This window comes from Trematomus bernacchii, unplaced genomic scaffold (assembly GCF_902827165.1).
Source record: "Trematomus bernacchii unplaced genomic scaffold, fTreBer1.1, whole genome shotgun sequence".
Lineage (NCBI taxonomy): Eukaryota > Metazoa > Chordata > Actinopteri > Perciformes > Nototheniidae > Trematomus > Trematomus bernacchii.
Window position 1 is genome coordinate 2,796,248 of NW_022987477.1, and position 25,514 is coordinate 2,821,761.

General features: G+C 42.1%; 1 protein-coding gene across 4 annotated transcripts in view; it reads right to left on the reverse strand.

Annotated features, from left to right (window-relative positions):
- atp8a2 (ATPase phospholipid transporting 8A2) overlaps positions 1-25,514 on the reverse strand; it is a 56,777-nt gene that overhangs the window by 18,702 nt on the left and 12,561 nt on the right. For 3 of the 4 annotated variants that reach the window (XM_034148881.1, XM_034148873.1, XM_034148886.1), the window contains exons 3-24: positions 24,935-25,034; positions 24,100-24,198; positions 22,945-22,990; positions 22,698-22,738; positions 21,415-21,488; positions 20,949-21,018; positions 20,542-20,669; positions 20,068-20,179; positions 19,581-19,749; positions 18,452-18,579; positions 18,257-18,334; positions 18,083-18,171; positions 17,782-17,826; positions 17,539-17,611; positions 16,731-16,919; positions 16,605-16,654; positions 16,459-16,528; positions 16,284-16,368; positions 15,535-15,674; positions 10,670-10,808; positions 10,042-10,106; positions 1,821-1,993 (exon numbers count right to left, since the gene is read on the reverse strand). In XM_034148881.1, coding sequence (XP_034004772.1) covers positions 1,821-1,993; positions 10,042-10,106; positions 10,670-10,808; positions 15,535-15,674; positions 16,284-16,368; positions 16,459-16,528; positions 16,605-16,654; positions 16,731-16,919; positions 17,539-17,611; positions 17,782-17,826; positions 18,083-18,171; positions 18,257-18,334; positions 18,452-18,579; positions 19,581-19,749; positions 20,068-20,179; positions 20,542-20,669; positions 20,949-21,018; positions 21,415-21,488; positions 22,698-22,738; positions 22,945-22,990; positions 24,100-24,198; positions 24,935-25,034 — 2,163 coding nt within the window. Of the gene's footprint in view, positions 1-1,820; positions 1,994-10,041; positions 10,107-10,669; positions 10,809-15,534; positions 15,675-16,283; positions 16,369-16,458; positions 16,529-16,604; positions 16,655-16,730; positions 16,920-17,538; positions 17,612-17,781; positions 17,827-18,082; positions 18,172-18,256; positions 18,335-18,451; positions 18,580-19,580; positions 19,750-20,067; positions 20,180-20,541; positions 20,670-20,948; positions 21,019-21,414; positions 21,489-22,697; positions 22,739-22,944; positions 22,991-24,099; positions 24,199-24,934; positions 25,035-25,514 lie in introns of those variants that run through there. The other variant, XM_034148892.1, reaches the window with a different exon arrangement.

Below are 25,514 nucleotides of genomic sequence, written 5' to 3' on the forward strand. Positions count from 1 at the left end.
CACACACACACACACACACACACACACACACACACACACACACACACACACACACACACACACACACACACACACACACACACACACACACACACACACACACACACACACACACACACACACACACACACACACACACACACACACACACACAAATATGTAAGAAGGATCATGTGCCGGTCAAGCTGGAATCACAGAGCTGGGTGGTCTGCTTAGTATTCATACATAGGCGTGTGCGTAAACACACATTTACACACATGCACAAACACACTCACTTCCCCCCACGAGCCAAAAGGGAAAACCTCAGCAGATTCTTGCAGAAGGATGGGATCAACCTCTGCTCTTAGTTGCTAAAGTGTGTGTGAGTGTGTGAGAGTGTGTGTCTGCCTGAGTCTCTTGGCCTCCGACCACAAATCTCTCTTTATCTCTGTGCCTCCCCGCCGCTCTACCTTTGCTCTAAACACCGCTCACAGAGTCTGGGATTGTGTAAAGTGGCGTTGGAGAGATGAAAGGCTCCCAGTGCTCTTCACGGTGGAACTGAGCAGAAAATAAGCAGCCGCTAAATCCTCCTATAAACAAACGCACAGTGAAGTCAGGAAGCCAAGCGTACGAGTGCGCCCGAGACAAACACACATTCCCAAATGTCGGAACCACACATACAGGAGGTGCGATCCTTTTAAGTCTTAAAGCTCACGCTCATTATGTACAGGCTCCTTATTAACGGTGTTATGGCACACTTCAATTGGGAATCACCTACAGCGCTAGTTCCCAAAGTGACGGTCGGGACCTCCCAAGGCATTGTGGGATGTCAAATAAATTAAAATCTAACCTCAGGTACCCTAATGAAGATTAAGGATATTATAATAATCTCAAGTACGCTCCTTTACATGTGAATACCTACATTTGCCTCTTTTGCACAAGCTGGAAACATTGATGTTTGATCCCAGCATGAAGCAGTTTAGCGTTAAGGGAGGAGGGAGTAGGGACGGAGTGAAGGAAAGAGGAAAGGAAGCAAGTGGCTGTTCATAAGGCCTGAGAGACTGAGTCCGGATATGGCCTGGATATGTAAGGGAGAGTCAATTACTTCCCTTCTGGCCGCACACACGCGCACGATCACACACATAAAAGCCGTGTGGAAAGTCTTTTGTTAAACATCACAGCTGGCGCCGGAGTGGAACATGACCAAAAAAGGGCACACGCAGTAAACATTGTATGAACAGAGTGCACTTTGTATGAATGGAAATGTACAGTATAATGACAATGTGTGTGTGAGTGTGTGTCGGTGCCCATTCCTGGGGTGCCACCCGTTAGTGAGTCATTGCTTTGACATTTCCATGCAGTGTGTTACTCTCCTCCTGCTGTGCAGTGGAAAGGCTTTTATCGTACGCCTTCATGTGCCGACCATGTACCCATACACACACGCAGGTACACACGCCAAACAAGGGTCTGCGTGACAAAGACTTTGTATGTTAAAATACTGCATTCAAAGTTTTTAATTTGTTTGGAGCCTGCACATTTTCTCTGCACAGAGGGGGTTTTCCACAGCATATAAATCATCCTGTGTATCTTTAAATGTTGATCCAACAACTGTTGCCTGACCCTTTAATGGATTACAATTCCAGACTTTTGTCTAGACTTCCTGCAGACTATTTTTGTTTAGTTACAGGAAGGGAAAAGTGTAAAAAGGCCCCTTTAAAAGACCACTGAATTGTATATTTTGTGTGAATTCAGACTTCCAAAATGTGTGTAGATACCCTGTGGATGACCAACGCTTGCTCATGTAAGTGAATCTCTGTGTGTGATGGATGAGTCTTCCCTACCGGCAGCAGATGACAGCCTTGCAGGACAACGCCAAGTCGAGGAAGGCCTGGCGCAGCTCGAAGGACAGAGCGTACTTCAGCGTCTGGCCGTCGATGATCAGCGCCAGCTCGTTCTCCTTCCCCAGAGAGTCGCCCAGGGACGAGCAGTGAGCGGTCAGCGTGGCTCGGGTCGCCTGCGAGGAGACAAAGAAACACAGAGGGGGGGGGGGGGGGGGGGGGGGGGGGTTTGAGTTTTTCCTTTTCCTTGACCCTGAAAATGACTCAATCTGGCAACATCCCTCAAAGTGAGCGCATGTTCAGGTTCTGCAGATACTGCGGCCTCATAAAGCGGTGGAAGCACACATCAAAACACACACACATTTGTAGAAAAGGTCAGAATCACTGCGGGTAAATGGAAGACATATGCTCATGCTTCCACAAGCTGCTTTCATCTGGGGGAAGAATTCGCTTCTGTGTACACTAAACAATGAAGAATGCCAGTATAAAGTTCACAGTTGTTTTTGACATTATCACAACACGCTAACGCTTCAAAGACCTGAGGGCACGTTGAACCACCATCAAATGTGAAGTCTTTACAACACACTACAGTGGGAGAACATATGCAAAGACACACACACACAATAGGGGGAAACAGATAAATGTGCAGGTTTAATGTTGTGATGCGGTTAAATGCATCATTTATATCTGTGTGTGTGTGTGTGTGTGTGTGTGTGTGTGTGTAGATGCCAGCGTGCCCTGCAGTAGTTTGGGGGCAGTTTTGATGGAGCTCTTAATAATAGAGGAACACGGATTAATAGAGAAAATAGACATCCCCCGGAGTTGTAATGAATTCCAGGTGGAGGAGCAGGCACGCTACAAGTTACCACACACTCACACACACACACACCTGATTGCTGAAATTAAGATTTCCACGGCCCCAATGTTATGGAGCATTAAAATGGTTCAATATGTATCGTCCCTGCCTTGTGTGGTCCAGATGATTCTCCAACAAGAAATACACTTATAGCTTTAAATAGGGGTCGTCATTAAACCAAGTAAAAAGTGGTTAACAGGACTTAAATCTAAGCTCTGGCTTTATGTTTCTAAGAGCTCTATACATTAAGGAGACCTCTAGGTGAGTCCAGGGTACTCCAACACAGATGTTCTATCCATCAAATGTCAAACACTAGAAAACAGCTCATCTGCCGTCCATCAGGGGACAGCTTTGTTTGGTGCACATGTGGAATTCAGCTTAAACGCATAATAAATAAGGACTGACGCAAAACTAAATTCCCCATAACAGGAGCTGTTTGTGGAAACAAAGCCAATCCAACTAAACACAAGGCCATCAGAGACACAAAGCAAAACCTTCAGAGACACAAAGCAAAACCTTCAGAGACACAAAAGCGACAAACATTTGAAGATTTGAAGAATGTACACAGCGGGTTATTGGCGGCCGTCGGACCTGAGAGTCAGTGACCCGCAGAGAGACGACCCCTCCGTCTGCCGGTCAGCATGTGTGTGCGCCACACACACACACACACACACACACACACACACACACACACACACACACACACACACACACACACACACACACACACACACACACACACACACACACACACACACCACACACACACACACACACACACACACACACACACACACACACACACACACACACACACACACACACACACACACACACACACACACACACACACACACACACACACACACACACACACACACACACACACACACACACACACACGTAACCCAATCATAAGAACAATGCGGCCTCTCTTCTTCTTGCCAAATAGCGATGCTCACATGCACACAAGTGTCCCTCCTCTCTTCCCCAACACACAAAGTTCCCTGCTCTTGTTTTCTCAGCCTGAGGCGGTGTGTTTTTCTTTGTACGCCGGAATTCCTGTTTGCATTCACCTTTTTCCCCAAACAGGGGGAAAGGAAAACAAAAACATAATGAAGGGATTAAAGGAGATTACAGGTTGTCAGAGTCCTGGAACTCAAAGTGACTATGTGTGTGTGATGTGCATGTGTTTTTACAGAGGAGAGAAACATGTGTGTGTTTGTATGTAAGTGCACAGGGGTTGTGTGTGTGGGTGTGTGTACATGTTGTGCAAGGGTTGGAGATGAGAATTTGACAAAACTGACTCCTGCTTGTCCTCACTTCATCACAGAGGAATACACACAGAAAGCCTCAGCAGCGTAATGCGAAGTAAACAGCATGTAAGACAGCATTTGGGGCGGTTGGTGTTCAGTGGTGGAAGAAATACTCAGATCTAGTACTTAAGTAAAAGTACTAGAGAGTAGGAATACTCAGTTACAAGTAAAAGTCCTGCATTCAAAATGTTACTAAAGTAAAAGTACAAAAGTATTGGCATCAAAAAGTACCAAATCCAAAGTATTAATATTATATCACTGGAGTATAATGAGTGATGCATTCAAGTGCGTTTCATATTAATGTTGCAGCTGTTAAAAGGAATAGATAACATTGATTACTTTGTATATTGCCCGATAGCTCCATCCATAATAGTACGTTCAAGTTTATTACTGGATTTAATTGTTGTATTAATTAAATGAACCTGCAAAAGTAACTAGTAACTTTTCAAATAAATGTAGTGAGTAAAAAGTACAATATTTGCTGCCAAGATGTAATGGATTAGGAGTATAATAAAGTAGCATAAAATGTAAATACATGTACCTCAAAAATGTACTTTAGCACAGTACTTGAGTACATTTACTTAGTTCTTGGGTGTTAATGCAGAACGTCTTGCAAAACCCTGCATACAAAGGTGCATGATTTGGGAGTAGATGTAGAAGAATTGAATAACAGATTAGTTGCTAGAAATGTCTGAATTCACATTATAAAGGGCACTAGAAGAGCATCACACACACGGGTTAATCCTCACGTGAATGCAGACATTTCAGCAGCCTAGCAGTGAGGTGCCAATGCAACACAGCGGCTTGTCACAGCAGGTCCAGTCAGAGATTAAGATAACCTGGGATAATAACCAGGCTAAGTCTGCAGGGAGCTATAGCAGATTCAAAAGGTAACTAAGGTACACTAGTTAAAGCAAACAGGCGGCCATTCACTGAAGTACAGCAAGTCCAGACCCAACAGCATCCTCCTGAGAAAGAGCAGGGTCTCAACATGAAATGAAACAGCTCGCAAAACGGTCCGCTACGATCTGTTAACACGTTCTCAAAGAGAACAAACATGAGTAAAAAAAAGGAACTCCATTACTGTGTAACTTTTTTCTTTCTCACGCTAAATTACCCGCTATTTCTGGAGACGTTAGGGGAAAAAATTCGCTAAATTCTTTGATTGCACCGTTTGCAATAAGACAGAACTCATTAGCGGGCGTTTTGGTGCCAGACTAAATGTTTATTTTTCATAAGCATCTGAGCTGAAAGAGGTCGGAAAACCACACACACACACACACACACTTTGTAAACCATGTTCACAGGCCCCTTCTGCGTGGAATTTTATCGGGTATATATTTGGATCGCAAATGGGAAGGGCATGGAGGCGGTTTGAGATATCACAGGTCACCTTCTCTATTGCATACTTTACTAAACACTAACACACACACACATATACACACACACACACACACACACACACACACATATATACAGATATCTATCTATATATATATATATATATATATATATATATATAAATGCACACAATGAGGATAAGGAAAGCCAAATGTTGATCCATTCCAGACCATCTTTTACATTCAGAGAGCTAAATTGCTACTACCGTCATGACAAATGTACATAGAATATTTTAAAAAGCATTAAGCGAGGGACAACTGATAAAAGCGAGAAATAAAAAGTATGAAATATAATAATCTGTGTGTAAAACTGAAACCAGATTTGTAAACTCACAAAAATGTCTTTGCAAACATTAAAATGATCTGCAAGTATGCAAACAAAAGGGAATGGATTGTAAACTAGACTCGAGGAAAAGGAAAAGAGACGGAGTGAGGAGAAGAAAGGCATGCTCATATCTGAAGTGCAGATTCTGTCACCACTGAGATTTAATACTCTGTTTAATTATCACACACACACACACACACACACACACACACACACACACACACACACACACACACACACACACACACACACACACACACACACACACACACACACACACACACACACACCACACACACACACACACACACACACACACACCACACACACACACACACACACACACACACACACACACACACACACACACACACACACACACACACACACACACACACACACACACACACACACACACACACACACACACACACACACACACACACACACACACACACACACACACACACACACACACACACACACACACACACACACACACACAAAAACGTATAATGTGTGTGTGCAAAAAGATGATTAATGAGCAGAAGAGAGATGTTGTTTGTTTAAGAGTTGTACTGCGGGCAGCGAGACGGGAGAGAGGGATTGTGGGAAAGTTGGATGTAATGTATATTCAGAACTATCAAGATGATCAGGGTGTTCATGTGCCACTGCATCTAGGGTAAACAGTGTGTGTGTGTGTGTGTGTGACTGTTTCAGAGGCAAACATTTGGGGTACTCAACTTTTCAAGGTTCACAATAAGACTAGGGGCTGGAAACTAGACTAAAACAAAAGGGGGCGGGGCTCAGTGTGTGTGTGGCATGTGATGAAGGTGACAGATGGCGCTCGTCACAGCTTCAGTGGTCGCAAAGCGTTTACCCAGGAGGCATTGCTCACACGGTTTGTTTTGATGAGGAGGAGCACCAAAAGGAGATCGCGTTACTACTCACTCATCGCCTTCACATTTCCCCCTTTCTTTCCCACCCCCTCTTTCTTTGTCCATCCAGATTGTCTATCTCATACATGAAGTACAATAAACACTTCGATTTCCAAACACACTCCCGCGCTTACAGTAAGATAAACACACATGCATTTGTTGCTTGTTCCTGCTCTTCCTCTGGCTCACACATTCATTTTGTTCCTGCGTAGTTGCTTCCTGTGCATAGAGAGAGTGCTGACAGATGTGGAGGTAGCAGTGTGAAGGAGACATGGAGAATATAGTAGGGGGGGGGGGGGTGCAACTGCAAAATCCAACGCTACAGCAGAAAGGAAGTGATACGGTGGGACTATTTTTTTGTTTTAAAACGAGGGCAAGAGGTCAAACTGGAGGTGAGATTTTGATAAGCAGCTTCTGTTTTCGCTCACACGTTCAGAACGGTCCCACGGACGTAAAGAAGCTGAGCCAGCGGCAGTTATTTTAAGTGTGAGATAAGTTTTGTGCTGAAGACCGTGTCGCTTTCATCCACGCCGACCAGCAGTCACCACCGGACTGTTTGAAGTCCTACTGATTGACAGGCGTGACTGTGACACCACGTGCTAACATGCTACATTTGAACATTTCCATTACATCCCTATGTCGGGATATACATCTAATCAAGTTATTCATGCGTTTATTTAGGAGATATCTGACTGTCAGTGGGACGGCATTACTGTATTTTGTGATCACTTTGTATCAATAAAAGTCCATCTTATCTTATCCCTATAATAGGAGGTGAATCAGCTTTCATTATTCCCATGTTTTAAATATGGGTTTGAATGCAGCAGTTTGTTTATTCTGTCTGGTGTTTGCTGCGTTGCATTTCCAGCCTCTTGAAAGCATGCGCCATGCATACTGTAGATCATGGACTTGTCACATGAAGAATTCCACTCATGACCCGTGGTTTATGTTTCATGTCAACCAGCTGTCCCTCTCAACTCTGCTGTCTCTGTGCACCATATAGAGTTGTGTCAGTCCAACTATTTTACAAAACATCTCTCATGAGTGATAATGACCCTGAGATTTCAAAAGCTTGCTCAAGGACACATCAGCAGGGTGCATGTTTGCCATTTCTGTGTACTGAGGCCAGCTGAAAGATGGATTCCCTGAGTGAACCGAGTTGTTTTTGAGTTGCTGCTAAATGAGTATTAAACGGAAAGTCTGCATTTTGCATAAGGACATTTTAAAGGGGCCCTATTTTGTTAACTTTCAGGTTCATATCAGTACGTAGTGTCTCTACTGTGACATGTCTCCATGCTTTAATGTTCAAAAAGCTCTCTATCTTTCTCCTACTACTAGAGCCCAGTCTGCTCTGATTGGATAGCTGGATGACTCTGTTGTGGGGCTGGAAAACCCAAAAAAGCATAATAGGGCCTCTTTAATAAACTCAGCCACTTACTCACTCACTCACTATTCCCACCAGTTTTTTCTTTGTGTTTTCAGAGTATTTTTTTTGGGACAGATTAGCGTCTATTGGTGAGTGACAGTGTACTCGGGTCGCCAGCTCTTATCACTAAGTAGTATTTGTTTATACTGGAAGTCCCATCTTAAAACAGCAACTCTCAACAAAGGCCTTCTTTGCAACAGTACACCCTGACTCATTATATGTCATTCACCTGTAGACATATTTAAAATGAGAGGGGTTAGACATTTTTTCTGGCATGTTGGTGCAGAAAAAGACTTAAATGACAACAAGAACCTCTTGTCTTAAGTGCTATTGGATCTATCTCCATGTATGTGTAATCTCTGGGGAAGAATGTATCCAAGAAGATAAGTATAACATTTCCTCTGACTGCAATTAAAGCCTATAGACAGGAATGTCAAATATGTCCAAGCAATAACGGCGGGGCATGAAAATGAAAGAAACTACTTTTTTTTAATTTGTCACCTGTTGGAGCTGAGTGCTTCATGCTCTGACCCAGACCAGACTGTGAACTTTAGAGTAGAAGAGTACTGTATGTGGTGGCTGCTAATAAAATCCTCCAAACCATATTAAGAATGATTCACTTAAAGAGGGCTAACTGTATTAGCTTTACCCTCTTGTACTTATAGCGTAGGCAGTTCTCAGGCTTAAGTTTCTATATTACCTTGACATTAAATGGTCACCCTGTGCGGCTCAGTTTACCCAGCGTCTAAGCGGCCTTGCATGCTGTCTGGCCCACTTTGAATCATGGGAATGTAAAATCCCATATGTTTTCTTTACTAGAACTTGGAATAACTGAGAAAACAAAACTATTATAGGTGTGAAGTGGTGCAATCACATTTAAATTCCTGACCAAGATGAACATTTTCGCACAGGATTCCACAATGCTATCCACATATAGGTTTCTAAAGATTGTGCTATGACAAAAAAAAATCCCTCTTTGTGCCCACACCCACCCATAAACAGACACACCAGTACACACACACACACAGTTCCGACGCTTAAACTTTACGAGGCATAATCTCCCCGGTCTCGCGTATAAACAAACTCTGTAAAAGTGAACACACTGGAATTGTGTGTGTGTGTGTGTGTGTGTGTGTGTGTACACATGTTGTGGGTCATGGAGTGTGTGAAAGCGAGACAGACACAGAGACACATGACAGGAATCAGGCCATTTAGGTTAAGCAATCACACATGAAACCTGAATGTAAAGAACATGGATCTCGGGATTGAATCTAATGTACAGAGCTCAGACATCACTGTAAATAGCAACAAGAAATCATGAACATGTGAACACACATTTAGCTAGAAATAGGTTAGATAGAGCAGGGATTTTCAACCAAATTGTCAGATTTCACTTAATCTGTCCCAAAGAATGATGCCTTAATAAGATCCAACAGCGCCTTAAACGTCATCTCCATACAAAACAACTGTCACTTCAAAACAAGACTATTATTTCTCTTCAACTGTTATGAGAAGGTGTCAGAGATCTCAAAGCTACTTCGGGTCTGAACTCGTAGCCAAATTCAGAGACTTGTCATTAGATTATCACAATATATATGATGTGTTAGGCTACATGTGTCATTTAGTTATTTTATTTGGTTGTTGGTGTGATTCTTGAAATGTAAATAATGTACCGAAGCTCAAACAGACTGAGATAGAGAGACGGAGACTGTGTGTTGAAAGCCAGGCACAGTATGTGAATGTGGAAGAAGATGTGATGCTTCACTACTCGTCTCTTTTCATCTCCAGAGGGACACCAGAGACTTTAATTACCTGCACCTGTGGCGCACACAAAGAGCCCCACCCACCAATCTGGCTGCGGACCACACCTTAGTTTCCACAGTAACCTGCTCAAAACCCTACAAACTCCTACCTGTACACACAACAAATCTCAATCCTGTACACAGAAATAATGTGTACTCACATCCAGAGAGTCCTCGTTGACGATGAGGAGGGACATGCCGTGTGTAATCAGACGACAGGAGTAACCTGAGAGACGGATAGGTGGAGAATGGGGGGGAAGGGTGGGAGATTAGATTTAGTCAAACCCAAAACACAAGGGGGAGAAACTGGTCTCATGTATGACTGGATTTACACAGCTATCTGACTCCATTCAGCCTCCGGACTGTCTTAACTCTATTGTAGTGTGTTATGCATACTTCGACTCCATCATGCAGCGATCAGCAAAACAAACCTCTGAATATCAGGTTTAAGAAGCAGTTTGATTATAAAAGGTGTGTGAGAAATTACAATGCAGTTCAGAGGGTGTCCAGACTATTTATTTTTTTCTTTGTAGTTTTTGTGGACAAACTTGCACTGGCCCTTTTCACTTAGAGATTGGAGACATGTCTGGCATTTCACAGCCTACATAATGGTGGCTATTCTTCTCGCAGTGATTTCATTAACTCCACAATAAGAACAGTTTTCCTCTACTGCAGGGACAAGGGGACTTCCAGTTAACAGCAACTCCACAGCTCTTACTCTCCATGAAGTTGTGGCACGACCGTCTTTCCTTTGATTCACATTTTGTCCATTAGGGATTATTTTCTCACCGATGTTGATGGCGGTCTCCTGTTTGTCTCCGGTGAGGACCCAGATCTTGATGTCGGCCTTCATCAGAGTGGCGATGGTCTCGGGAACGCCGGCCTGCAGACGGTCCTCTATGGCCGTGGCGCCCAGCAGCAGTAGGTTCTGTTGGTGGAAAAAGATAAGAACAAAGAGATAATTTAAAAAAAGATAAGATATACTTTATTGATCCTGTGACTGACTAACTAACTGACTGACTAACTGACTAACTGACTAACTAACTGACTAACTAACTGACTGATTAACTAACTAACTGACTAACTAACTGACTAACTGATTAACTAACTAACTGACTAACTAACTGACTGACTGACTGACTGACTGACTGACTCACTAACTAACTGACTGACTAACTGACTAACTAACTGACTGACTGACTCACTAACTGACTAACTAACTGACTAACTGACTGACTGACTAACTAACTGACTGACTGACTGACTCACTAACTAACTGACTGACTAACTGACTAACTAACTGACTGACTGACTCACTGACTAACTGACTAACTAACTAACTGACTGACTAACTGACTAACTGATTAACTAACTAACTGACTGACTCACTAACTGACTAACTAACTGACTGACTGACTCACTAACTGACTAACTAACTGACTAACTGACTGACTGACTGACTAACTAACTGACTGACTAACTGACTAACTAACTGACTGACTGACTCACTAACTGACTAACTAACTAACTGACTAACTAACTGACTGACTGACTCACTAACTGACTAACTAACTAACTAACTGACTGACTGACTAACTGATTAACTAACTAACTGACTAACTAACTGACTGACTGACTAACTGACTCACTAACTGACTGACTAACTAACTGACTGACTGACTCACTAACTGACTAACTGACTGACTGACTAACTGACTCACTAACTGACTAACTAACTGACTGACTAACTAACTAACTGACTGACTCACTAACTGACTAACTAACTGACTGACTGACTCACTAACTGACTAACTAACTGACTGACTAACTGACTAACTAACTGACTGACTAACTGACTCACTAACTGACTGACTAACTAACTGATTAACTAACTAACTGACTGACTCACTAACTGACTAACTAACTGACTGACTGACTCACTAACTGACTAACTAACTGACTGACTGACTAACTAACTGACTGACTAACTAACTGACTGACTCACTAACTGACTAACTGACTAACTAACTAACTGACTAACTAACTGACTGACTGACTCACTAACTGACTAACTAACTAACTAACTAACTGACTGACTAACTGATTAACTAACTAACTGACTAACTAACTGACTGACTGACTAACTGACTGACTAACTGACTAACTAACTGACTGACTGACTAACTGACTCACTAACTGACTGACTGACTAACTGACTCACTAACTGACTAACTAACTGACTGACTAACTAACTAACTGACTGACTAACTGACTCACTAACTGACTGACTAACTGACTGACTCACTAACTGACTGACTAACTGACTAACTAACTAACTGACTGACTAACTCACTCACTGACTGACTAACTAACTGACTGACTAACTGACTCACCAACTGACTAACTGACGAACTAACTGACTCACTAACTGACTCACTAACTGACTAACTGACTCACTAACTGACTAACTGACTCACTAACTGACTCACTGACTAACTAACTGACTAATTGACTAACTGACTGACTAACTAACTGAATAACTAACTGACTCACTAACTGACTAACTGACTAACTAACTGACTAACTAACTGACTAATTGACTAACTGACTGACTAACTGACTAACTAACTGACTGACTGACTCACTAACTGACTAACTAACTAACTGACTAACTAACTGACTGACTGACTCACTAACTGACTAACTAACTAACTAACTGACTGACTGACTAACTGATTAACTAACTAACTGACTAACTAACTGACTGACTGACTAACTGACTCACTAACTGACTGACTAACTAACTGACTGACTGACTCACTAACTGACTAACTGACTGACTGACTAACTGACTCACTAACTGACTGACTAACTAACTAACTGACTGACTCACTAACTGACTAACTAACTGACTGACTGACTCACTAACTGACTAACTAACTGACTGACTAACTGACTAACTAACTGACTGACTAACTGACTCACTAACTGACTGACTAACTAACTGATTAACTAACTAACTGACTGACTCACTAACTGACTAACTAACTGACTGACTGACTCACTAACTGACTAACTAACTGACTGACTGACTAACTAACTGACTGACTAACTAACTGACTGACTCACTAACTGACTAACTGACTAACTAACTAACTGACTAACTAACTGACTGACTGACTCACTAACTGACTAACTAACTAACTAACTAACTGACTGACTAACTGATTAACTAACTAACTGACTAACTAACTGACTGACTGACTAACTGACTCACTAACTGACTGACTAACTGACTAACTAACTGACTGACTGACTAACTGACTCACTAACTGACTGACTGACTAACTGACTCACTAACTGACTAACTAACTGACTGACTAACTAACTAACTGACTGACTAACTGACTGACTAACTGACTGACTCACTAACTGACTGACTAACTGACTAACTAACTAACTGACTGACTAACTCACTCACTGACTGACTAACTAACTGACTGACTAACTGACTCACCAACTGACTAACTGACGAACTAACTGACTCACTAACTGACTCACTAACTGACTCACTAACTGACTAACTGACTCACTAACTGACTCACTGACTAACTAACTGACTAATTGACTAACTGACTGACTAACTAACTGAATAACTAACTGACTCACTAACTGACTAACTGACTAACTAACTGACTAACTAACTGACTAATTGACTAACTGACTGACTAACTGAATAACTAACTGACTAACTAACTAACTGACAAACTAACTGACAAACTAACTGACTAACTCACTGACTCACTAACTGACTCACTAACTGACTGACTGAATAACTAACTGACTCACTAACTGACTAACTGAATAACTAACTGACTCACTAACTGACTCACTAACTGACTAACTAACTGACTGAATAACTAACTGACTCACCAACTGACTAACTGACTAACTAACTGACTAATTGACTAACTGACTGACTAACTGAATAACTAACTGACTCACCAACTGACTAACTGACTAACTAACTGACTCACTGACTAACTGACTCACTAACTGACTGACTGACTAACTAACTGACTCACTAACTGACTAACTGAATAACTAACTGACTCACTAACTGACTAACTAACTGACTAACTAACTGACTAATTGACTAACTGACTGACTAACTGACTAACTAACTGACTGACTAACTGAGTAACTGAGTAACTGACTGACTGACTAACTAACTGACTAACTGACTGACTAACTAACTAATTAGTTGTCACACAGCAGCACTTAGAAAAGACATTGCACATGAATTAGAAGTAAAGCTGTGCGTTTCTCTCTATTTTGAAAGAGGCTAAAAATGGCACAGAATAAGTGGGTTAAAATAAATCATATTTAGGATTTGTCGGCGGTATGCGAGGGCTCTTTCTCTGCGGAGAGCATCATCCATATCTAGTTAGAGGACGAGCACCATGCCAGCGAGTTCGGTTGGTACAGCAGCTCTGTGTCTTCGTGCCAAGAAGTAACCCATTACCTAACCCCCCCCCATACTTTAATTTGTTCAGCATTTAAATGCATGTGTACCCTCATTAGACACACTCGGACGCTCACACAGACACACAAGTTAACACTGCAGTGTTGTTGACTTCAGTTTTATGGGGCTTTTGGCAGCCTGGTGCAGGTAATTACCCTTGTGGTCTCCCAGTCTGAGCCCCCCCCCCCCTCCTCCTGCTTCCTCTTTTCTTCCCTCTTCACTTACTTCTCTCACCTAGACCCTTAACTCTAAATCCTGGGTTTCACCACCTATAAGTACAACCTCAGAAAAACCCTATTTTTCTGAAACATCTGTATTAGTTTTCTCACGTATTCCCCACTTAGTTCTATATTTCTTGTAAACAAATACAAGATAACCAGTAAATAAACAGCAGCATCTGTCTTTGCAATCTGCTTTAAAGTCAATATACTTAATACTTAGGGACATCTAATTGTGTATTGCAATGTACAGATTAGTAATGAATGAGTATCATGTTTCTATCAGTGTAGGAATCAATGGAGCCACTCTGCCCCCTGCTGGACAACATCAGGGTATATGCAGGAATCCTGAAGTCAAATGTAAAACCTTTTAAGACCTTTTTTTAGACCCTCTCCATACATTTTAAGACCTCATCGCCACTTGGAGTTCTAACCGGTTACATTGGCGACACACTTTACCTCACATTTACTATATACAGTATTGATTGTCCTTCCTCCTTATCTTCCAACCATTTGGACGCAGACTTGCATTTCCCCATAACGATGTTGTTTAACAACCGGCGTAAACGGACCTTCGCGCGCTATCAAGCAGTGAGCGTGCGATGTCCTGTTCAGATGACGTCAAATCCAACGGGATGCCATAAATAAACTACACAGAATCACACGACACACCTACGCAATGATTACATTCAGGCAAACTGTAGAATACAACCTCTTTGGACAATTTATATACTTATTGAAAACAAGCTACAGCATGTAATACCTTGGTAAAATGCCGTTTAATACTTTTTAATAGCCTTAATTTTCGCTAAATTGATTGATCAACTTTTAATACTTTTTAAGACCCCGCGGACACCCTGAACATGAAGTGTGTGTTTGAGAATATTCTGGTCTCTCGACGTCGTGTTTACCTTTTCCAGTAGTTCGTAACACTCCTCTAGTTTCTGAGCTCTGTCTTTCAGCACCGTGCTGATGATGGTGTATTCTTTCAGCCACTCCTGGTAAGCCTCTTCCTCCAGGTCCACATAGGCGAAGCACAGAGTCCTCAGACCTGGACGGATGGGACGAGGACAACATGTGAACATGGAGAATACAACATGTTTCTAACTCAATTGAAACACTAAGAAACAGGAAAGATTGTGTAGTTTAAAGGTGGGGTAGGTAATTCACTTCAGAAACACTTTTTGTTATATTCCATGGAATGCTCTTAACATCCCGATAGCAATGAATAAATTAAATGCTTTGGCAATAAATACATAAGAAAATGTCATCTGTGGAAGCCGTGGCGCTGTAAAAAGCACGACCAATCATCTGAGCCGGCCCGGCTAAAATAACTGGATGGCCTACCTGCCTGTCAGCCTTCCATCTGTGCACAAACTTATCTCGTGCCCTCATTGGTCATGTGCGCGTTTGTGTGTGTTGGAGGAGGGGCTCTGTAAGGAAGTCTGAAGGAAGGGGCAGATTCTTTTGGGTTGCGTACTTTCAAATTCTAGCGCACTGGAGCTGGTTTCTCCATTCTTACCTACCCTACCTTTAAGCTTTAACCAAAGGTGGGTTTAAGTAATGTCAATAAGATCAGTTTGAAGACCAGGGAAGGGATGATATAAGATTGCATAGCAGATTTTATGACTACTTTCTCCCACTCTCTAACTTGTCTTACCTTCAGTAGCAAACTCTTCCAGATGAGCCATAGTTAACTCTTTGTACTGGGATGCTTCAGTCAGACGCTCAAAAATGACATTGTCCTGCAAAAACAAGAAAAAAACGCATTAATAAAAACAAATTCACAGACATTTAAACTGCTTTATTAAAATGTATAAAAGGAGATAACATACAGCTCCTTTGCAGTACAGCCTCAGCCTCCCGGTGGGGGTCCGGACCACCACAGACATGCGTTTGCGGTTACTGTGAAGGAAGCAGTGGCTTTAGAATCGAAACACAGTACAGTGTTATATCACAGAGTCATTTATTGACATATTACCTGGAGAACTCGAGCACGTTCAGCAGCTCATAGCTCATCTCCTTTCCTCTCTGGAATAAACAACAAACGGTCAGCTCTGGTGAAAAGCAGCTCATCCTGCACTGAAACACACAGACACACACTCACAGCCTCGATGATGACTGAACGCGGGGTTCTTGCTGTGAAGACGAAGCCCTGTCCTTTGGCTCCTTTGACCAGCGCTCCTTCATCTGGAGAAGACGCCTGGTAAATGATCCCGTTTTCCTCCCTCTCTGGGACCACCGTGTGGCACACTGCCATCACCGTCAGGAACTCACAGATCTGAGGGGATGTGGACTGAACACACAAACAGAGCGGACATAAGCATCCTCTAGTCTCTTTTGGGCAGGATAGATTTGAATTTAAACGGGCCTGATAATGCTTTATGGAATTGTCCCTCTCATGTAGTGTGTTTTATAGGTTTATGTAAATGATCTGCAAAGGCTAAAATCCCAGAGTTCCCTCCCAAGGAAAGCCTCCATTGGACTCCTTTGTTTTCTTCTGGAAAATAGTGACATCAGTATCTAACAGTTGCGTTCCTATTGGCTAGCGCTCCACCACATTGTACGTTATAGAGAGGCGAAGTCCCTCCCTTTCCGGTGACCACCACGGGACCTTATTTCGGAAAAAGTATGTATTGAAGTCAATGGGGAGAGAAAGATTATCTTTCGATCCCGATTGAATTGATGTTTGTCAATCTTAAAAAATCATTTCCATGTCAAAAAAGTCACAGTTTGTCGTAAAACTGTTGAAATATAAGACTATGAAAAATACGCAACTAGAAAGACTACAAATCCCAGAGTCGCTGGCTCTTACGGAGGAGCCTCTCTCTATAGGCTAAGGAGCGGGACATCAAATGAGCATATTAGGGCCTCTTTAAATAAAAACATGTTAGGAAAGCTAGGGACACACTTACATGAGTCTCGATGTTTTGGACTAGAGTTGGGTCGTCGAACTCTGTAGAGTTATTGGGGCTGGCCGGCAGAGTGCTGTTGAAGAAAAATACATTTATGGCCAAATACTGTCTAATACTGAGAATAAAATGATATGTTTGGCACTCGAATAGCACTCCAGGCCATGATAGGTGAGGTTTTAGTGATCATAGCGCATTTATTTAACACATGCAAAGCCTAAAATGACCCGACCAGAGGAAACTCACCTGAAGTCATCCATCGAACGATCACAGTCAAGGTCAGGGAAGTGGCTGCAGTGATGGATGAGGGTGTGTTGGGAAAGGAATCAATCAGTTGATGATTTGATTAGTTCAATACAATTATTAACAGCTGATGTTTTAATTAACAAGTTAGTCTGAGACATGATGTGGTATAAAAATAGAGATTTAAAAAGGAGGTTATTTGCATTAGGTGGAATTCTCAGCTACCTTTCTTTTTGCAGGTGGACTTTAAATATAGATAAAGAAGAAATAAATAATTTACAAGAAAACAAAAGAGATGACTGACCCATATGTGAGTCCTGCAATGGTACACTTCTTAAAGTGCATGATGTTACAGGTCAGAGTCCCTGTCTTGTCGGAGAAGAGATACTTCACCTGGAACAGAACATGGAGAAAAACAAGTACTTAGCACCCATTTCCAATCTTAAAGTGAGTCATTATGACGAAGAGAGGGACTGACCTGTCCTAGTTCCTCATTCAGATTGGACGTTCGAGCCATGGCTGGTGTGTCTGTTTCTGCGTAATACATCTCCATGTCCTGAGGGGGGGGGGGGGGGAAATAGCAGCTTAGTATTCAAAACAAAAATGGATGATGTTCTTTGCAGAAAAGAATAATGATATATACTTTGAACACACACACACACACACAGCGTACCCAGTTGATGAAGAGCGCCTGTGTGAACTTGACGACCTCCAGAGTGACCAGCAGGCTGATGGGGATCAGGTTGTTGTACAGGATGATGAACGTCAGCAGGTTGTACGCAAAGTTAGTGGAGATGTCATCTGTAATTATAATCAGAACATATCATATATATTATTCTAAAATGGGCCAATTGGAAGAAATGTGTACTTTAAGTATATTCTGATGCTAATACTTTTGTACTTTTACTTGAATAACATTTTGAATGTTGTGGTGGGAATGTATTTATCAAATGTGGATAGAGAATCAAACCATTCAGCTGTCATACAGTCTGCAGAGTGAAAGACCAAGAGTAGAGTTTGGGATATTTAAACACAGAGAGAGGAGAAAGGGAGGGGTGGAGCTTGGTGATAATGAAAGGAGCATTCTGGAAGTTAGGGAGGACATATCAGGAAGGTGAAGGTCATACTGTTGGTGCACATAGAGTGTAACTAACAACACTGCAACAAATCTTCTTAATAAGGAATGTTCCCAAGCTTAGCTAAGTGTGAGAAGTAGTAAATAAAGATAAACATTAGCAAATACGAATCACACAATGATATTATTAAAGTAAGTAAGTCAGTATAATATTTTTCTATTACAAATCCAGTCTGGTACTTCTACTTTTACTGAAGTACAAGACCTGAGTACTTCTTCCTCCTCTGGTGAAATGTGTGTGTGTGTGTGTGTGTGTGTGTGTGTGTGTTACGGCCACTGCCTCCCCGGTCCTGTTAACTCTGTTCTGAATGTGTTCTATGTAAATGAGCAGTGCGGTTGCCCTGATGTCATTGGCTACCCATCTCCTGGTCCGCCCCCGAAGATTGTGATTGGAGCACGCCGGGCCCGACGCCCTCCAATCCCAGCGCACACCTTCCGGAGACGACTACAAAGCCGGTCGACAATGATCTCGTGTGTGTGTGTGTGTGTGTGTGTGTGTGTGTGTGTGTGTGTGTGTGTGTGTGTGTGTGTGTGTGTGTGTGTGTGTGTGTGTGTGTGTGTGTGTGTGTGTGTGTGTGTGTGTGTGTGTGTGTGTGTGTGTGTGTGTGTGTGTGTGTGTGTGTGTGTGTGTGTGTGTGTGTGTGTGTGTGTGTGTGTGTTTGCTCACCGGCCCGGTTCAGGTACCAGCAGGACTCTTCGGTGTGTTGTTTGTTCCAGATGGCGGCGCCCACAGAGCTGATCAGGGCCATGACCAGCAGGATGCAGAACAGGACCAGGATCTGCATGTTGGTGACCCGCTCCACGTTAGAGCGCTTCAGAGGGGCCTTGGTGGAGTTCTGCAACAATGAATACAACACAAGCACACTCACATTAAGATGTCGCTGGATGAGGGTTCAATCGCGGCAGCCTTTTCAACACTTGTGCTTCACTAATTAAAATGTGTCATACTCATTTACAAATCATATTTGGCACACAAATCTGTCAGCAATCCAAACACAGAGACTTGGATGTGCTCCCGGTTATTAATGTGTCACTCAGTTACAAGCTCCAAATTATTCCTATGCAGATCATTAGTAAGTGAGACAGATTCTAATCTAAGGATTTTTCTCACATTATAAACAAATTACTGAATTCAGACATGAGGTTGGGTTTACCTGCATCAGTTTAGAGTCATGGCCAGTGTAGACAATAATTCCCACAACCCACTGCGTGTTTCTGAGCTGAGCGCCGCGCAGCAACACCTGGTCGGGACCCAGAGGAGCGGGACTGAGGGGAGAGAGGGAGGTAATCAGCAACAACACAGGAGACATTCATGCAGATTTAGAGCAACCTGCTTTTTTGTGTTATTTGTAGGTAAAACTGAAGATTCCTTATTTTCTAGTCACTTCTCAAGCTTTAGTTTTTCTCATAAATTCTTAATTTATGTAATTTTTTTTGCTGTATGAAAGGCTGGGCAAGACTTTAAACATCTATGATATTTATATAGATGTATCCTCCTCTCTTGGCCAGTTTTATACAAACATACTTTTATTTGTAATACTCTTGACTTTCAAGTTAGAAAAAATAACTGTGTGTGTGTGTGTGTCTGCGTGTGTGTGTGTGTGCGTGAGTGTGTGAGTGTCTCTCACTTCTGGTTCTCCAGCCGCAGAGTCCCAGTGAAGTCGTACAGGTGTCTGTTGGGGCCTTCACACTCCAGACGACCAGACAGACCATTCAAATCCTCCAGGGTCTGATAGGTAGCCGTGAGCGAGAGACCCTGGGAAATGAAATCATAAGTCACAAGTCAAGGAAAGTTTTTTGATGGAGTACTTTTGACAAACAGGATTAGAACAGAGTACATTACCGTAAATCATGGATCATAATTCAAAACGGGTCAAACTGTAATCAACATAATGGATAGAAGACCCAAGTGGATGCAAATATCAGGCGTATGAGGAGAAGTATTACATATTTCTTTGCCAACATTTAAATAAGGGGAGAATTTCCTCTCTGACCATGCATTGAGAAACCTTACAAACATAGCAATGTCTCTTACCTGTCTGATCTTCAGGTTGGTTTCTCCATCCAGGTTGGACGTCTCAGTGTAACACATGGCCTGCGGCTCGCTGTGGACAAGAGACGTCAAAATATTGAAGTGCTAAAAGTTACACACACACACACACACACACACACACACACACACACACACACACACACACACACACACACACACACACACACACACACACACACACACACACACACACACACACACACACACACACACACACACACACACACACACCACACACACACACACACACACACACACACACACACACACACACACACACACACACACACACACACACACACACACACACACACACACACACACACCACACACACACACACACACACACACACACACACACACACACACACACACACACACACACACACACACACACACACACACACACACACACACACACACACACACACACACACACACGTCTGACCTGGAGGACACAATGACCATGTCAGCTGGAAGGTGCTGGCCATTGGTCACCTTCACTATGTCTCCTACTGCCACCTGGTGGCCGGACGCAGCAGTGCAACAGCGTGAGAGGAAGGAGAAGGAGAAGGAGGGGAGTCAAGGGTAAGGTAAGGGGTCATGGAAGGGGTAAGGGGGGGAGAGGAAACAAGAAGCAGGTTATTTATGGCACAGGTTATTAGTGACCAACCTAGAGGCAGCCAACAGAGAGAGAGGAAGTCTTGAGATAAAGTGACGGGGAGCACAGCAGTGCGTAGCTTTAACTCTTTTGATTAGTCTGCAACCAAAGCAAGACAGGCAAAAATAAAAGAAATACAAGCATGTAGATAACAGAAAAGGAAAATAAAATTACGTGTTCAAAAAAAGTCCTAATTTCAAGGAAAAGAGAGCATTTTAAGGAAATCTTGTCACCACCTCTCCTAAACATGGACTTTATTGAGTCAGCAGCAGCTGGAACAAATTCCTCCACCTTTTCTGACCTTGAGTAACAAGGGGGCTACATTCCTGCTGTACACTAAACAACAAAGACTCAAGGCTGATTTGATTTGAGCTGCTGGAGCAAGACTGTACACAGCTTGACTCGGTTAATGAGTACAATCTAAGAGAGACCCCATCTAGAGAAAATGGTTATGTGTGCTACAAGGACACACAGTGGACATGCATTGTTCCGTGAGAACAGGGGGTTCATTTAGCTCCGGACACCGGAAGAAAACGCTTACTGGTTCAGAGGAAGTGCAGAAAACTATATAATTCAACTATGTGGAATATTGGAAAGATTGCCCACTAACTCACTTGTTATCTGGCTCTGAAAGGTCAATACTAATTGGACTAGTATCATTTTACAGACAGATCCTGAGCAAGCGCAGACTGAGAGACTACAGTGCTGCCACAAAAGGAAGAAAATATGGAATAACTTAACAAGCCAAGACATTTTATATTTTAATCCCCAATTTAACAAAAACTAGACCATACTTTTATTACATTAATGTGTTTGCTTTCGCCATCTATCCTAGGTGCCCTTGCAGTATTACTTTACAATAATTTGTATATAATACATTTATTTATACAGCACTTTTCAAAACAAAGTGCTGTATATGGATTAAAAACAAGCCTGGCAGGCTGCAACAGAACATGAGGTCACCTTAAAAAGCACAATAGGGCCTCTTTAAGTATTTAAGTCAATGGTAAAACTGAGTCATTGGGCGGATGAGAGAGCGACAGAGATGCAGAGTGTGATGATAGCGATACCTGTTTCCAGATGATGGTCTGCCAGGCTCCGCTCCGCAGCACTGAGAGACAAGGACAACACAGCCATCAGTCAGCCTATAGAGCCACACTCATACACAATTCATGGCCACTAAACTTTTTTGTCTGGGGCTCGAACTATAGTGAGTGACAGACAACAGCCATTCAGTCAGCCATGAAAGGAAAACCCACAGGAATAGACACACTCATGGAAAACTCACAGACAGTCGACGAGCACACACACGCGTACCTATTGTTGTCTTGTTGTTCACGGTGTTGTCTGCTTTGTGTCTTTTCTGTTAAAACGCAGAAGAAGCAGCTTTTAATATATCAGAACCAGATTTCCTGTATTTGTCCCGCACAGGGGAAATGTACATTATCACAACAGCAGAAGAAGTAAGTAAAGAGAACAGACTTACATATTAAAAAATCTAAAGTATGCACACAGTATTAACCTGTTAAGCCCCGAACCTGTTTTTCAGGTTTCAGGCTCGAAAATGACATGAACAAAACAAATGACTACAACTTCACTTCTAAAAGGGTTATATGAATAATTTCTTTTATCAAAGCAAGGTTACATCTGTGAGTTGGATGTAGAAGTGTCAGAATCAATATAGATTTTTCTCAGTCAGAGTAAATTCAGGTGGAACATAGTAAAAAAAGGTAAATTCTTACCTCCGCCTAAAGAAAAAACATTACTTATAGTAAAAACCACCCTTGAATGATGGGATGGTAGACTAAAAGGTTTAGGAATCCAAACTATAACATATAATAAGTACCCTGTATCAAGATTGAGGCAAAACAAGTTAAATTTGACCTTTTTAGAGAGGTTTAGCAAAAAAAAGTTCCAGGCGGAATAAGCTTTCGGCACATTTGGGTACATCTGGTTCCATCAGTGCCATTTGACCTTTTTCAGGTACCAGACTATAAAAATGATGTATTACATTGAATTATCACCATAGGTATTCATTTCATCCAAAGAAAAAAAATGAAAAGAAAAAAAATTAAATAAAAATTGTGAAAAAAAAAAAGACCCGCCGACGGGGGCTTTGGGGCTTAACAGGTTAATAATAAAAAACACAATAAGTAAAAAAAAAAATAGCATACAAGTACACCAGGTTAAAAAAAGTAGTAGTATATTTATTAATATTTGTTGTTGTTGGGTTATACATTTGTGTAATGTGTTTTGATGGAAAAAACAATTAAAAAGGGTAGCTGGTACCGTTTACAGATTGTAAATTAATTGAAAGGAAAAATAATTGTGAATTGCGTGAGGGTATATTGCACATATAAAGTGTAATATTTACAGACAGTGTTGTGGCACATCTGGCATATCATCATCACCATCACATGATTACAAATACTTTAAATACAAAAAGTAGTCCCTTCTGTTAAAGACACTCACATAGTCCTCAATGATCTCCTTGATCCCGGCCACAGTGAGGATGAAGATGAGCGGGACCAGCGTGGTGTAGCGACCCGTCGGCGATACATCGGGGATTTGCTGATAAGAGAGTTAGCAGTGCTGGTGTTAAGTGGCTGAAAGCACCCATAATTGGTAGCACTACAGAGATCCTCAGGAAAACATTAGAACAGGAAGGAGGTGGAGGATAATGAATGAGTGTTCTGAATGTGATTAATCTTTGATGGGGGGGGGCAGAGCCGTGTTGGAAAGCAGTGCAGCGTTTATTATGAAGATAACAGAGGGATAAACAAAACAAGCGTCCATCATCTGCTCCCATTCATGGGGATTAAGATAGCAGGGAGGCATTATCTCCTATGATTGATGATGACTGATGAGATATACATGTCATCTCTCAGCTGCCTTTGGACCTGATAGCCTTTGTAACATTATTGTCAAGATGTCTATTACTAACAAGATGGAAATCACCAAAACTACCATCCCACACTCTCTGGTTTAAAATAAATGCTCAATAATTGACACCTTAAAACCAATCTGTTACACATTGAAAGGCTCTTCCAAGAAGTTTATCTGGGGGCTTTCCAATGCAGAGGGAATGGACTTCCCAGATATTCCCGAATAAGACCTGGAGGAAATGTACCAAGTACTAGCTTTAGGCATGTAGAGAAATACTCAATACTCAATAATCCATAACTCATAATAGCTGTGCATGTGGGATTCCTGGAATGTTTTAATACCACATTTTCAGGATGCGTCATCTACAGCGTGTGTGGGAATCAGCGGCGATCACTGGTACAGTTTTGTGCGTGGGGTTTACCTGCATGAGAGCGATGAACAGGAAGAAGGCGTTGGCAGCGCGCCTGATCTGCTCATAGAGGAACCGGGGCAAGAAGGTGAGGACTCCATACTTGGTGGTACTGCAGAAGAGAAGAAGAAGAAGAAAACACGTTACTACTTGTTTACACTGAGACAGATGGAGACAGAGCCAGGTAATGCATTAGCTAAAGTTTGAATTCATGCATAAATTGTGTGCTAATGGTGTGTCCTGACGCTCTCTGAGTAACTGACTCCATTTGGGTTTCAATATTGCAGCAAACACTCAATTGTAGTCCAGAGGGCAAATTGAGTGCCATGATGGGGTGCACACACATCACACCTATAAATAATCAAATACTTTAAATCCAGCAAACCAAATTTAGACGTATAAAATAGGTGAAAAAACCTTGGCCAGCTCAACTCGTCTGTCAATCAGCTGTATTGATCAGACAGCTGTATTGATTGGCTTCGTTTTAGCCAGGAGCTAAAAGCTTTTCAAGGCGCTAAAAATACAAAAATAAAAGTCCACAAAGGACTGCCTTTTTATTTCCTGTGCGGACTGAGTGAATAGTAAGAGTGTT